Source organism: Micromesistius poutassou (assembly GCF_964030765.1).
Source record: "Micromesistius poutassou genome assembly, contig: SCAFFOLD_2499, whole genome shotgun sequence".
NCBI classification, from domain to species: Eukaryota; Metazoa; Chordata; class Actinopteri; order Gadiformes; family Gadidae; genus Micromesistius; species Micromesistius poutassou.
In genome coordinates, this window is record NW_028177580.1 from 28,788 (window position 1) to 43,984 (window position 15,197).

General features: G+C 54.6%; 2 protein-coding genes and 1 pseudogene across 3 annotated transcripts; 1 reads left to right on the forward strand and 2 right to left on the reverse strand.

Annotated features, from left to right (window-relative positions):
- Positions 1-1,901: 1,901 nt before the first annotated feature.
- Positions 1,902-3,993, reverse strand: LOC311375898 (solute carrier family 2, facilitated glucose transporter member 11 pseudogene; annotated as a pseudogene). Its single transcript has 3 exons — positions 2,481-3,993; positions 2,202-2,363; positions 1,902-1,958 (listed from the first exon to the last, which is right to left on the reverse strand). The product of its transcript is annotated as a solute carrier family 2, facilitated glucose transporter member 11 pseudogene (transcript).
- Positions 3,994-4,209: 216 nt separating this feature from the next.
- Positions 4,210-9,347, forward strand: rnps1 (RNA binding protein S1, serine-rich domain). Its single transcript, XM_084490919.1, has 7 exons — positions 4,210-4,317; positions 5,270-5,419; positions 6,213-6,374; positions 6,651-6,765; positions 7,661-7,814; positions 8,287-8,428; positions 9,189-9,347. Coding segments are annotated over exons 1-7 (831 nt in total). The 5' UTR covers positions 4,210-4,315; the 3' UTR covers positions 9,295-9,347.
- Positions 9,348-10,405: 1,058 nt separating this feature from the next.
- Positions 10,406-11,207, reverse strand: cox19 (cytochrome c oxidase assembly factor COX19). Its single transcript, XM_084490921.1, has 3 exons — positions 11,078-11,207; positions 10,828-10,939; positions 10,406-10,741 (listed from the first exon to the last, which is right to left on the reverse strand). The coding sequence occupies exons 1-3, from the start codon at positions 11,157-11,159 to the stop codon at positions 10,654-10,656; spliced, it is 282 nt and encodes a 93-aa protein (XP_084347047.1). The 5' UTR covers positions 11,160-11,207; the 3' UTR covers positions 10,406-10,653.
- Positions 11,208-15,197: the final 3,990 nt, after the last annotated feature.

Sequence of the window (15,197 nt, forward strand, 5' to 3'; positions counted from 1 at the left end):
AAGGAGTCGATAAGATGAGGGTAGATGTCGTTCAGCCTCCATTGTCACCAGCAAAGAAAGGACGGCTTTGTGTCTGTGACCTTTATGGCGTCCATTTGACCTTTACAGTACACGATCAAAGTATAACATTTGACTTTCATTAACATTTGATGTAGCGATACTTTCATTTGTGTACCTTATAACCCAGAATCAATGAAATGTGCATGACATAATGACTGAATGAATAACCTTCACTTTCATAGACTGGCCTACGTGACCACTGATTATAATAAATAAATAAAAATACAACTACGTCAATAAATACGTGTAAATAATCGTAAAATAAATAGGCGCGTATGCTTATCCCAAAAGACCAGCTCCAAATCAATTAAATACACAGGCGATTAAAGAAAATGGAAAGCTTAGCTTAGCTTTAGCCTCCATTTCTCGTTAAGTTTCACAAAGCTGGCGTCTTCCTCCTTTCATCGGAAAATAAACCAAAAGTAGGCCAACAGCGACATCTGCTGTAGAGTTATAGAAGTCTCCATTATGAGTAGCATATACTACTACTAATTTTGCATATACTATATGGATCTAAATGTAATTTTACCCCACCTTGTTCTGGGGTAACCAAATTTTTGTTACCCCAGAACAAGGTGGGGTAAAATTACATTTAGATCCATATAGTATATGCTAAAATAAACATTCTAATTATAAAATATTTTCATGCATATATATCTGAGGTAGGTGCATAAATGCTTGTACAAGTAGCGCAACTCATTTCAACAAGCTTTGATTGTTTTGGTTTCCACGGTGGAGATGGGTTCTCCATCATGATAGCTTGCGCTCTGTGATCTGCTACATGCACTGAACACAACTTGAGGATCCCAACAATGTCACATGACTAACGCAGACTATCTGTGGAGGACGGAGGTGATACTTTGGTATAGAACATCAAGTGAATAGACGATAAAAACATTATGACAGTCAAACAGAAAACAGAACATGATGATTTGAAAGTTCAAGTCCAGTCGCAGCACTCTTCAGTGTGTAGAGTGAGATGCAACAGCAGCTCACTCTTCAGTGCATAAGGTGAGACACCAGCAACTCACTCTTCAGTGCGTAAGGTGAGACACCAGCAACTCACTCTTCAGTGCGTAAGGTGAGACACCAGCAACTCACTCTTCAGTGCGTAAGGTGAGACAAAGCAGCTCACTCGTCAGTGCATGAGGTGAGATGACACAATGGCAAAAATAGTCCCTGGCAGCAGGACTCATACTAATATAAATATAAATCATTTACATTACAACAACATCGTAGCCTTCAGAAGATCCCTTGAAAGACCGAAGTGCAGCGTTGTGGCACAACATTCCCTTTGAGTCCCACAGAGCCACAGATCAATACCAATAACAACAATACCACAGCACTCATGATGAGTGAGGGGATGTGTGGAGAATGGGATGACCTACATTTACTTCATGCACACATTCACACACCGACGGCGGAGTCGACCACGCAGGGCGACAGCCAGCGGGTCAGGAGCAGTCAGGGTGAGGGCGTCTCGCTCAGGGGACACCTCCACACTCAGCTAGGAGGAGGAGGAGCCGGGGATCGAACTAGTAACCTACGGGTTACAAGGCGACCCGCTCTACCTCCTGAGCCGCTGACCGCATCCTTAACCTAGTCAACACGTTACGGATAAACTGCACTTCATTACCATAAACACGCTGTGCACAGCTACACCGTCAACCTGGTTCATAAGGACACTTAGAGTTAGATGAAAATGTGTTTTACGTGAATGAAGATTGAAATGAGATGTTTACAGCTGCACTATTTCCAGCGATTAGAGATAGAGATTACAAGAGGAATCAGTGACTGAAAGACAACGCAGAGGCACCAAATCACATTCAGACCGTACAGCTTCATCCCCGCTGGTTGCTGGCCAGAAGGTCTTCATCGCCCCCAGGCCCGGGCTTGACCTCCAGGGGGGAGAGGGGGGAGAGGGGGGAGAGGGGCTCCAGGGGGGAGAGGGGCTCCGGGGGGGAGAGGGCCTTCAGGGCGGAGAGGGGCTCCAGAGGGGAGAGGGGCTCCAGGGGGGAGAGGGGCTCCAGGGGGGAGAGGGCCTTCAGGGCGGAGAGGGGCTCCAGAGGGGAGAGGGCCTTCAGGGGGGAGAGGGGCTCCGGGGGGGAGAGGGGCTCCAGGGGGGAGAGGGGGGAGAGGGCCTTCAGGGCGGAGAGGGGCTCCAGAGGGGAGAGGGGCTCCGGGGGGGAGAGGGCCTTCAGGGGGGAGAGGTCCTTCAGGGCGGAGAGGGGCTCCAGGGGGGAGAGGGGCTCCTGGGGGGAGAGGGCCTTCAGGGCGGAGAGGGGCTCCAGGGGGGAGAGGGCCTTCAGGGGGGAGAGGGGCTCCAGGGGGGAGAGGGGCTCCGGGGGGGAGAGGGGCTCCAGGGGGGAGAGGGGCTCCGGGGGGGAGAGGGGCTCCGGGGGGGAGAGGGGGCGGTCCACCCCGGACTCCACGTTCCCCTTCCCGCCCCCGGCGCGTTGCTTATCGAACTCGGCTGTGATCTGGGCCAGGGTCCGGCCCTTGGTCTCCGGTAAGACCCGCCCCAGGAAGAGTGCGGCCGCCACGCACACGGCGCCGAAGGGCAGGAAGCAGAAGGGCCCGAGGCCGGCGACGACGAAGGGGAACGCCACGCCCACCAGCAGCAGGTTGATCCACATCAGAGCGCCGGCCAACGCGTAGGCCGCGGGCCGCGACGCCTGGTCGAAGACCTCCGCCGGCAGGATGCCCGTCACGCCGGCCGGCCCCGCGCCGAAGCTCAGGATGTAGGCGAAGACGCAGGCCGCTCCGAGCTGGGGCATCCCCGCCACGCCCCGGCGCTGCAGCACCAGGGCCAGGGTGAGGACCGCCGCCCAGCACGCCATCAGGGCGTAGCCGCCCAGCAGCAGCCGGCGCCGGCCCGCGCGCTCGATCAGCAGGTTGGACGCCAGCGCCGCCGCCAGCTCCGACAGCCCCGTGCCCACGCAGGCGTACTGCAGCCGGGCCGCCGGCACGCCCGCCTGCCGGAGGATGGACGAGGCGTAGAAGTAGATGGCGTCGTTGCCGCACAGCATCATGGCGCTGCTGGCGGCCACCACCGCGCGGAGCTGGGGCCTCAGGGCGCCGTCCCTCAGCAGAGCCCGGGGGGACACGGGGCCCCTCCCCCCCGAGTCCCCCCCCAGCCCCCGCCCCCGCCGCTGCATCTCCCGCATCTCCTCCAGCATCTCCTCCAGCTCCTCCGGCGGAGCCACGCCCCCGCGGAGGCGGGCCAGCGCCCGGACGCAGGCCTCCCGGTCCCCGCGGTCCAGGAGCAGGTAGCGGGGGCTCTCGGGGAACCAGGGCAGGCTGAGCAGCTGCAGCAGCCCCGGGGCGGCGTTGCTGGCCAGCAGGTAGGGCCAGAGGGCGGCGCCGCCCAGCAGCTCCCCGAGGCCCGCCGCCTGGCCCAGGACGATCCCCAGCGCCGTGAACACGGCCGAGGAGAGGGCCACGGCGCCCCGCAGCCGCCGCGGCGCGCTCTCGCCGAAGTACATGGGCTGGACGTTCATGCCCACGCCGGCGTTGACGCCGGCCAGCAGGCGGCCGGCGGCGACCGCCTCGAAGGACCGCGCCCGGCGGCTGGCCAGGACCAGCGCGGCGCCGGCGAACAGGAAGCCGTTGTTCAGGAGCAGCGAGCGCTTCCTGCCGAAGCGCGACGCCATCGGCCCGGCCAGGAGGGCGCCGGCCAGGCCGCCCAGCGGGAACGCCGAGACGACGGAGGTCCACGCCAGCGTGACCTGCGCGGCGCCCGGCGGCGCGCCCCAGCGCTCCCGGTGCGTGTCGTTGATGAAGCGGCGGATGTGGTCGGTGGGGGCGTTGATGACGGAGATGTTGTAGCCGTACTGGAAGGTGCCACCGATGGCAGCGGAGCACACCATCAGAGCCAGGGTCCAGAGGCTCCCCGAACTCGCCTTATTGTCTTTGGTCAACATCTGGAACCATTTGAAAAAATATATATTATCAGACAACACTAGGTGGGACAAAATGAACTAAGAATCAAATCAAATGATTGCACCGCATGCGAACTGATGTTGCAGTGATTCATCAAGAGTGCGGTTAGGTTACCACTTATGAATGAGTGAATACAGGGCGGCCGGGCGGGTTCACCTGTTCCCGGTGCCGGGATAATAAGGACGTGCCGCTGACGGGACCCCCGGACCGGGTTCACTGCGGCACCGAAGGTCGACGTCACTGTCGAGGCTCACATCCGGTCTCTCGCGACGTCATATTCCTGCGACCAGTGGCGCGGATCAGAGGAGCAAACATGTAAGTGCAGAGTCGTCGGATAATTGTCGCTGTTGTTTTTTTTTTCGCGATAAATCGCCGTTTAGTCCGCGTTAAGCGGCGCGCTGCGGGTTAGAGTCGTTCCACGTGAGGGTCGTAGTTCAAACCGCGTCCTGTAGCGGTGGCGCTTCTTCTACTTTAATTCATAAAACCGACAGCGTTCAGCCCGCGTTCGGCTAGTGCTAATGCTGCTAGCCGCTAACCGCTAGCCGCTAACAGCTAATGCTGCTAGCAGCATTAGCTGTTAGCCGCCGTCGACCTGCTGTTGATTTCGCGTGAACGCGCGTAAAGTTCCACTATTGATCCGTCCACTGTTTGTGATCAGCCCGTCTGTTGTTCGCTCTGGTACTGCAGAGTAGTACTGCAGAGTAGTAGTACTGCAGAGTAGTAGTACTGCAGAGTAGTAGTACTGCAGAGTAGTAGTATTGCAGAGTAGTACTGCAGAGTAGTAGTATTGCAGAGTAGTACTGCAGAGTAGTAGTATTGCAGAGTAGTACTGCAGAGTAGTAGTACTTCAGAGTGGTACTTCGCTAGGATAAGAAGCTACAAGATGCTGTCCTTGTGTGCGGGGATGGGTGAACCTACTGTTTACTGTTTACTGGCAGCACTGGAGATCGATTTAGTCATCGATACTGGTTTAACTGTGAAGCCGGGATTTGTACTCCCAAAGCCGAGCTGTATGTAACATATGACTTGTATGTATGTATATGTATTTCATAATATGGCATATAAACCCCTTTTTCAATTCGAACCACAGTTTAAACAGACGATGTCATGGCGCTTCGCATGCAAATGCTTTTGACATTGAATCAACGTGTGCATGCAACGGTCAAAACAAAGATGACCTTAATCAGTGGGCTGACGTGTTTACCTCTCCTCTCTCTCTCTCTCCCCCCCTCTCTCTCTCACCCTCTCTCTCCCACCACCTCCTCAGGGCGCCTTCACCGACCAAGAGGAAGGAGGACGACAAGACCAAGGAGCGCAGCGGCAAGGAGAAGTCCGGGGCCACCAAGGACGGCGCGGACAAGGACCGCGGCCGCGACAAGAACCGCAAGCACCGCAGCGCTTCCACCGGGAGCAGCAGGTGAGACCCAGGGACCCACAGCCCCCCCCCCCACCCCCCACTGGGTTTAGGGTCTTACCTGTTATTGTATGAAGATCTTCACGTGCAAGTAGGCCCGGGCGATACGGCTGAAAGTCGTATCATGATGTAACTTGATCGTATTGATCGATATCGATCACTGTTGATCATTTTAATGACCTAAAAAGACTAGGAGTTACCATGCTGGATGTAAACACTTGTGTTTAACACTTAATACGACCTTCCACTGTTCTTCATTGATAAATACTCCAATGTCGATACAACAATGAAAAACACTCAGATATTGTAAAGAAGTATGGAACCGTGTTTGTGTAACAAACCCAGCTGCTAGATTCGGTGGTCCAGTCTCTTATCGATAAATATTGAACATGTTTTATATTGATATTGATCAAAAGTCTTATCACGATACGATCATTTATTGTTTTATTGTCCAGGCCTACGTGCAATATGTCTGCATATTTGCAAAGGACTCCGTGCAAACTTGTAGCATCATGGTCAACAAATTAGACTAGTTGGTTTAGCTCTCACTTCTCACCTTATCTTATCAATTATCAACCCGTAGAAACCTGCACCACGCATCCAATCACAACCGTCAGCCAATCATTAGTGTTCGCTGACTCCTCAGTCAACGTTTACTGGCGTCCAGATGCAGTACTGGGGGGCTCGCGGCCCCTCCCACTAAAATAGGGAAGCAGAATGGTTTTTGAATTGAACTGAAAGGTGTTGAACTGGGCTGGAGCCGTTAACCCCCCCCCCCCCCCCGGCTCTGCTGCAGCTCCAGCTCCAGCTCCGGGTCCAGCTCCGGCTCTTCCAGCGGCTCCAGCTCCTCGGGCTCCAGCCGCTCCGGCTCTTCCAGCTCCCGCTCCTCCTCCTCTTCTTCCTCCTCTCCCAGCCCCAGCCGCCGTCGCCATGACAACAGACGCCGCTCTCGCTCCAAGTGAGTCACGTCACCTGCCCGTTGGTCCGCCCGTTGTGATGACGGGCCAATCGGATCACATCTCTCTCTTGGTGGCCTGCTTGGCCCCCCCCCCCCAGACCAAATCGCTCTCTAGTCGTTTTTTTTACAACCTCTTTACACATTTTATTTTACGTTCATGTATTTTGGCCAAGCAGTTTATATACAGACAGATACACACAGAGGTGTGTCTCACGTCACCACCTCTGTGACGCGTGGGTCGGAAGCCTCCCTGAACCAACGCCGTGTCTCCCTCAGATCCAAGTCCGTGAAGAAGGACGACCGGGACCGCGACCGGGAAAGACGCCGCCGCAGCCCCACCCCCAAGCCCACCAAGGTGTACCTGGGCCGGCTCACCAGGAACGTCATTAAGGTACGCCCCCTACACACACACACACACACGGCCCTACTAGGCTCACCAGGAACGTCATTAAGGTACGCCCCCTACACACACACACACACGGCCCTACTAGGCTCACCAGGAACGTCATTAAGGTACGCCCCCTACACACACACACACACACGGCCCTACTAGGCTCACCAGGAACGTCATTAAGGTACGCCCCCTACACACACACACACACGGCCCTACTAGGCTCACCAGGAACGTCATTAAGGTACGCCCCCTACACACATGGACCTACTAGGGGTGGAGCCATACGTTCACACGTTCATTTCATTACGTACGAAAAAAATACTTTTTTTTAAAAAGATGATCACACACTCTGACACTCTGAGTGTCTCGTCCTGATGTTTTGTGTTGAGGACCACAATGGAAATAAGTCCTGGACTTTATTGTGTTTTTATCCTCACTTGTATTTGATGTCTTTTCATGTGTGTAAGGCATTTGTTTTATACAATTTCATAAATCAAATTGTTTAATAAAAATAAAATAATAAAAACTGCTGTACCGAACCGTGACTTAAAAACCGAGGTACGTACCGAATCGTGACTTTAGTGTATCGTTACACTCCTAGTAACTACTGACCTACACTCACTCACACACGCACCTACTCACTCACACACACGTACCTCAGAGACACTTTGAGCACAGTTGATCTCTTTAAGGTCCAATTCGGTATGACGTATCATAGCACGCATTGGAATGTAGACCTACAAATAAACTTAAAAGGAAACATTTTGGTGGAAATACATTATTAAATGGGGGACTAATACGCATTTAGTCTCTCAGTCCATGTAGGCTAGGGTTAGTTTAAAACCCTCTGCCCGATGCCTTATCCACCGCCCTGACAACCGTTCTCCCCCAGGAGCACATCCAGGAGATCTTCTCCACCTACGGCAAGATCAAGATGGTGGAGATGCCCATGAACCGCCTGTACCCCCACCTGTCCAAAGGCTACGCCTACGTGGAGTTTGAGAGCTCCGACGAGGCGGAGAAGGCCCTGAAGCACATGAACGGAGGTGGGTCACTGGACACCAGCGTGGGCCATGGGGGGGATGATGGGTAATGTAGTTTAATTCACCCTTTGTAAAAGGGTTAGGCGTGGCTTTTAAAACCCTCAAGTTATTAAATGAAGATTTTATTTGACACAAAAAAAGACCCCAACAGGAACGCAGCCGTCAGTCCCTGGTCGATGTCCTCGCTGCATGTCCAGTTTACGGCGGTAGAGGGACTGCAGGTGATGGGTGGTATCGGTTAAGCGTACGCTGGCTGCTGATGCTTGCAGGCTGTTCCCTCTCCTTCACCAGAGTGAGGAGGGGGTGTATCTCAGGGGGGGGGGGGGAGCTGTCAGAAACTCACCAACCGGGGATCAGCGTAGCTCAGGAGTTAGAGCAGGTCGACTGGTAACCAGAAGGTTGCAAGGTCCCGTCCCCCCCCCCCCCCCCAGAGACGCCTCACCCTTCACCCTCCTCCTCCTCCTTGTGGTTTCAGGTCAGATTGACGGACAGGAGATCACGGCCACTGCCGTGCTGACCCAGAGGGTGCGGCCGCCCCCCCGCCGCATGACCCCGCCCCGCCGGATGCCCCCGCCCCCCCCCATGTGGCGCCGCAGCCCCCCCCGCATGAGGAGGAGGTCAGTCCGCTGTTCACACCGCACCCGCCCACCTGTCACTCATCCACAGCTGTCACTCATCCAGTCATGGATTCATATTCAGGGACTAGAGGACTAGTTAAGGACTAGACTAGCAGAGGACTAGTTAAGGACCAGACTAGCAGAGGACTAGTTAAGGACTAGACTAGCAGAGGACTAGTTAAGGACTAGACTAGCAGAGGACTAGTTAAGGACTAGACTAGCAGAGGACTAGTTGAGGACTAGTTGAGGACTAGACTAGCAGAGGACTAGCAGAGGACTAGTTAAGGACTAGACTAGCAGAGGACTAGTTAAGGACTAGACTAGCAGAGGACTAGTTGAGGACTAGACTAGCAGAGGACTAGTTAAGGACTAGACTAGCAGAGGACTAGTTAAGGACTAGACTAGCAGAGGACTAGTTGAGGACTAGACTAGCAGAGGACTAGTTGAGGACTAGACTAGCAGAGGACTAGTTGAGGACTAGACTAGCAGAGGACTAGTTAAGGACTAGACTAGCAGTGGACTAGTTGAGGACTAGACTAGCAGTGGACTAGTTGCGGACTAGACTAGCAGAGGACTAGTTAAGGACTAGTTGAGGACTAGACTAGCAGATGACTAGTTGTGGACCAGCAGAGGACTAGTTGAGGACTAGTTAAGGACTAGTCTTCGTTAGCTGTTAAATAGTGATGAGTCCTTGAGGGTCTGCTGGTGGTGGTTCTGTTTGGTCTCTGTTCTGACTCCCCCCCCCCCCCCCCCCCTCCAGGTCCCGGTCTCCACGGAGACGCTCCCCCGTGCGGCGCCGCTCCCGCTCCCGCTCTCCTGGGCGCCGGCGCCACCGCTCCCGCTCCAGCTCCAACTCCTCCCGCTAGGCCCCCCCTCTCCCCCCCCCCCCCCCCTCCCTCCCCTCTGAAGAGTTCCGTCGTGGTCTCCCAGTCATTTTTAAATCAGTTTGTGCTTGGAGGAGGACCGCTCAGTGAACGACCGCTCAGTGAGCCGACCGCTCAGTGAGCCGACCGCTCAGTGAACGACCGCTCAGTGAGCCGACCGCTCAGTGAACGACCGCTCAGTGAGCCGACCGCTCAGTGAACGACCGCTCAGTGAGCCGACCGCTCAGTGAGCCGACCGCTCAGTGAACGACCGCTCAGTGAGCCGACCGCTCAGTGAACGACCGCTCAGTGAGCCGACCGCTCAGTGAACGACCGCTCAGTGAGCCGACCGCTCAGTGAGCCGACCGCTCAGTGAACGACCGCTCAGTGAACGACCGCTCAGTGAGCCGACCGCTCAGTGAACGACCGCTCAGTGAACGGACCGCTCAGTGAACGACCGCTCAGTGAACCAGTGACCTCCGGACGGAGCGGTTCCTAGCAGGACGAGGTGCTCCAGTCTCGGGTCCTCCCAGTAGAGTGTCCTCCTCTCCCCCCCCTCCTCTTCCCCCCCCCTCCTCCCTCCCCTCTCTCCCCCCCCTCTCTTTTGATACTGGCTCTGGCTCCGACTGGTGACGACCCCCAAGGTGTTTTGGAGTTAAGGTTTTATGTTTTTCCAGGATTCGATGTGTCCTTTTTATTTGTTCCGGTCGTCCTCATGATGTCCGGAAGGCTTGTGTGGTGTTGTTTTTTTTTTGATACGTGTCCGATTAAAATTGAGCCGGAAAGTGTATTTTCTGTGTCTACATTATTTCTGCTTGTTGATCATAAAAAATGTGCCATCAATATCTGTGGAGCAAATGTCATTTTCAGGGAGGACTTTAGATGATTAAGTCATTGTTATAGTCTTTCCTTTCAGTACAGCTGCAGATAAAATCCACCCGTCGTTTTTGGAAATAAATGAATTGTGAAATCAGTCACGTTCTTTCAATACGGTGCTGATTAACGGCACCAAAATATCTTAATTTTGTACCTTGGTAAAGAGTTGTTCAAGCTCCAGTAACGATAAGCATCACAGAATTACATAAAGAAAATCCAGTAAAAATGAACGTGGAACTTAATATAAAAAATTATTTATTGACACCTTAAAACAGGTTCATATTATTTACACTTTCAAATAATTATATTAACATGCCATCTGCATTGCATTACCTTTTCTCCTCTCAATTAGATCATGGTTAGAACACTATCACAAAACTTGTCAAATATATTTTCCAGTGTTCCAGCCGAGTTGGTGTTTGGTCAGAAAATCGACCAGTCGTGTTCAGTCCGTCGGACTGACTCGTCCAGCTGTTGGGTGTAAAGTTATTCTTTGGCGTCCTCCTGGCTGGTTGAGGTTTCCTTCAGGTCCGCAAAGCCCAGTTTCTCCAGAGGTTCCTTAGCCATCAGCTGGCTGCAAAACAGAGTAGGAAGACGTCATTCTGAAGCTTGTGTCTGTCCGCATCAGGGCTACAGTCACCGGGGCTCGCTGCTACTCACTTGTCCATCCGACATTGCAGGTAGTCTTTGGACTGCAGGCGACAAAGGGAGTTGTCAAAACTGTTGTCTCTCAGGCACTTCATGAACGTGTCTTTGAATCCCTTACATTCTCCTGAAAAAAGGGATCAGAGTGTTACTGAAGAAGAGGAGGAGACCAGATCACACACACAGAGCTGCTGTCAGCACTCCCGTCCACATGATGACATAAGGTGTGATTCTGAAGGTTAATGAGTCCACTGCGAGTCCTCACCGAAGTGGTCCAGAGGGAACGAGCCCTTATCAGGAGCCCGGGGCTTGAAGGCCTTGGAGGAGAAGTTCATAGCAGTGGACATTTTAAACTAAGCAGAAATCAACGAAGAGCGAATGTTGCGCACAACAACCACAGAGGGACCAGAAGGGTGAAGAGCCGTCGCTGGGAGATGACGCGTTCAAGCTGCTCGGCTCCTATTGGCTACTCGGTACCATCTATTTCTCGGTTCTAATTATGAAATACATAATCACGTTGCGATTCCGTGAATTAATGTTCTGTAAAATATGAAAAAAAAGTCCAAATAAAACTTATTTCCGTGTTATAAAGAAAGCCAGCCGCTTACGGCTTCACTGAACGAGTGCGTGAATGTGCGTGTGTCTATGTATGCGTGTGTGTGCGTGTGCGGGTGAGTTTGCGTGCGTGCGTGCGCGTGCGTGCGTGTGTGTGCGCGCGCGCGCGTGTGTGTGTGTGAGAGCAATAAGTGCACTTTAGTGAAACCACCACTACAGGGCGAACTTTTACAGCAGAAGGAAAGAGGAAGCGAGGCGAGAGCTCAGGAGCGCTCAGGAGTCAGATGCGGTAAGCGGGACTTCGTCATCGAGCGACCAGCAGAGAGCGGAGGGAGGGAGGGAGGGAGGAGGAGGAGGAGGACACAGAGAAAAGGGTGTTTCTCCGGCTCTGCCCAGTGACACCGGCGGCATTGTGTGCATGTTTGACACCGAGGAGGACAGCCGACCAGGAACCTGCAGGCTGCTGCTGCTGCTGCTGCTGCTGCTGCTGCCGCCGCTGGATGTCCTTCTTCAACCCGTCCACCGAGCGGCCGAGGCGGACTCCCATTCAGTGAAACATGACCACCACGGAACCGGAGGGGAGCAACCGGCTCCTGCAAGACGTGCTGGCGAGACCTGGCAACGATGCGTGCGCGGACTGCGGCAATCCAGGTAGTGGGGGGGGGGGGGGGGGGGGGGAGAGGAAGGCGAGCGACACACACACACACACGCACGCACACACACACGCACACACACACACACACACACACACACACACACACACACACACACACACACACACACACACACACACGCGGACACACACGCGCGCGGACACACACACACACACACACACACACACACACACACACACACACGCGGACACACACGCGCGCGGACACACACACACACACACACACACACACACACACACACACACACACACACACACACACACACACACACACACACACACACACGCGCGCGCGCGCGTCAGGCGGCATAGCGTTGGTGTCTGACACGCACCTTGTGGTGTTGCCGTGTGCAGGCGGGCGAAACGGCGCCTGTCTGAACTCACTCACACACACTCACACACTCAAGACAAGTGTAAAATATCAATGCACACAACAACACAAAGAAAAATAGTGCATGTTTTTTTTTTCCATTATGCAACAACATTACAACCTAATGTTGCAGGTTCATGTCAAACTGCCTAGCAACTCGGTTGTGCAAAAAACGCGGCGTCCAACTTTGGTTAATTGTGACAGCAGAAGTACAGCTGACGTGCACCTGTAACTCTTGGCGTTGTTTGTTGATTACGTCGCTAATATTGAATTGATGCACTGCTTTCTGCCCAATGACATTTGCGATACAACATTGTTACTATATATTTCATGGTTTTCGCATGGGTGTAAAGGGTGTGGTTTGTGCGTGTGCGCGTGTGCGTGTGCGTGTGCGTGTGCGTGTGCGTGTGCGTGTGTGTGTGCGTGTGTGTGTGTGTGTGTGTGTGTGTGTGTGTGTGTGTGGTGTGTCCAGAAAGGCGTGGGAATGTGGCGTTGCAACACTAATAAACCCGTCTGTGTGGCTACGTCATCACTTCCTGGCTCAACTGAAGCCGTGCGTAAGGCGGATTCAACTGTGACTCTGTGATTCACCTATGTCACCAACAATACTTTACATTTAAAAAACGAATATCTGTAGCGGACTTGGGGGTTTATTATACAAGCACAGGTAGCACAGGTTATAGTGTTGTAATTCACACACACACACACACACACACAACACACACACACACACACACACACACACACACACACACACACACACACACAGTAATGACAACAACTCCACTTATCTGTGACAGAGAGACTTGACCCCTTTTCTCTCGCTCTATTCCACCTGCTTCACTCTCTCGCGCCCACCACCACCCCGTCTCTCTCTCTCTCTCTCTCTCTCTCTCCCTCTGTCTCCCCCTTCTCTCTCACCACTCTCCCTCCCTCCCTCTCTGTCTATCACTCTCTCTCTGGTGTATTCCACTTTCTTCTCTCTCTCTCTTGCACTCTCGGTCAGTGTCTCACGCCCCGCTATGTGGGTAGCAACAAGTAGCTGGAACTGGGAGGGGATGGGGGTATGGGGGGGGGGGGGGGGCTGTCCCAGTGCCTGCTCCTCTCCGCTCCCCCCCCCACACCCCCTGCTCAGATGGGTGATTAGTGGTGGCTCAGCGATGGATTAATTAAAGGGGAGTCCTTCCTCCTTGTTAAAGTGTGCGTTCCTCACGCGCCTGCAGCCTGATTCTGTGACGCCCGGTTGCAGCCGCTGCTCAGTGAGCCACAAAGAACAGGATCAGGGCGTCCTGCTCAGCAACAAACCACCGTCGTAGACCGGTGGACCTCCTCCCATGTTTGTGACCCCCAACCGATTCGGATTCGAACACCCGACCACCAGGAGACCAGCCCCTACAAGGCAGGGTGGTTAGAAAGCCAGGAGACCAGGAGAGGTCTTGTTGGTGATGGTCTGCGTGGAGGTCTGGGTGGAGGTCTGCGTGGAGGTCTGGGTGGAGGTCTGCGTGGAGGTCTGGGTGGAGGTCTGCGTGGAGGTCTGGGTGGAGGTCTGCGTGGAGGTCTGGGTGGAGGTCTGCGTGGAGGTCTGGGTGGAGGTCTGCGTGGAGGGTCTGGGTGGAGGTCTGCGTGGAGGTCTCTAGGTGGAGGTCTGGGTGGAGGTCTGCGTGGAGGTCTGCGTGGAGGTCTGGGTGGAGGTCTGCGTGGAGGTCTGTTTGGAGGTCTGGGTGGAGGTCTGGGTGGTCTGGGTGGAGGTCTGGGTGGAGGTCTGCGTGGAGGTCTGGGTGGAGGTCTGCGTGGAGGTCTGCGTGGAGGTCTGTGTGGAGGTCCTGCGTGGAGGTCTGGGTGGAGGTCTGCGTGGAGGTCTGGGTGGAGGTCTGTGTGGAGGTCTGGGTGGAGGTCTGGGTGGAGGTCTGCGTGGAGGTCTGCGTGGAGGTCTGGGTGGAGGTCTGGGTGGAGGTCGCGTGGAGGTCTGCGTGGAGGTCTGCGTGGAGGTCTGGGTGGAGGTCTGGGTGGAGGTCTGCGTGAGGTCTGGGTGGAGGTCTGCGTGGAGTCTGGGTGGAGGTCCTGCGTGGAGGTCTGCGTGGAGGTCTGGGTGGAGGTCTGCGTGGAGGTCTGGGTGGAGGTCTGCGTGGAGGTCTGGGTGGAGGTCTGGGTGGAGGTCTGCGTGGTAGGTCTGGGTGGAGGTCTGGGTGGAGGTCTGCGTGGAGGTCTGGGTGGAGGTCTGGTGGAGGTCTGGTGGGGGTCTGCGTGGAGGTCTGGGTGGAGGTCTGGGCGGAGCCTAGGTCTGGGCGGAGGTGTGTTGTGTCTACAGACTCAGGCCTACAGGCATTATGAATCCCACTTAGCCGTGACAGCGTCGTCCGTCACCGCACAGCGACAGCCTCCGAGAGAGGACGGCTGAGGGGGGAAGGATGGCGTCTCACCGGCGGTATCTGGTGCATGACACATCGCTCCATCACCGTCTCCACGGTGACCACAGAGCCAGAGAGAGAGATGAAGACTAATGGGTCTGACACCTCACGGAAATCTCATTCCTCAATTTCAGATTATTTAGCGGGTGGTGTGTGTGGTGTTGTTGCCGTCGTGCTGCCCGGTGAACGTGTCGGCGCCGGCGTTCACGCTGAATTCAGACGTGTTTTGTAATAATGCAGTTAGCGAACCTCTTCTCTAGAAGCGTTCAGTCGGGACTCGGGAATGATTGAATTGTTAGGAGAACAGATGGCGGATCCAAACCGTTGTTGCTTGTAAATAAAACAGAACAGCATGCCCAAGGCAGGGGCGCCAAAAATA

Coding starts and splice junctions, on each gene's coding strand:
- cox19 (XM_084490921.1), bottom strand. CDS start 11,159: ATGTCCACTGCTATGAACTTCTCCTCCAAGGCCTTCAAGCCCCGGGCT. Junction 10,940..11,077: donor GTTCCCTCTGGACCACTTCG/GTGAGGACTCGC, acceptor CCCTTTTTTCAG/GAGAATGTAAGGGATTCAAA. Junction 10,742..10,827: donor CTGCAATGTCGGATGGACAA/GTGAGTAGCAGC, acceptor TCTGTTTTGCAG/CCAGCTGATGGCTAAGGAAC.
- rnps1 (XM_084490919.1), top strand. Junction 6,766..7,660: donor TCACCAGGAACGTCATTAAG/GTACGCCCCCTA, acceptor GTTCTCCCCCAG/GAGCACATCCAGGAGATCTT. Junction 8,429..9,188: donor CCCCCCCGCATGAGGAGGAG/GTCAGTCCGCTG, acceptor CCCCCCCTCCAG/GTCCCGGTCTCCACGGAGAC.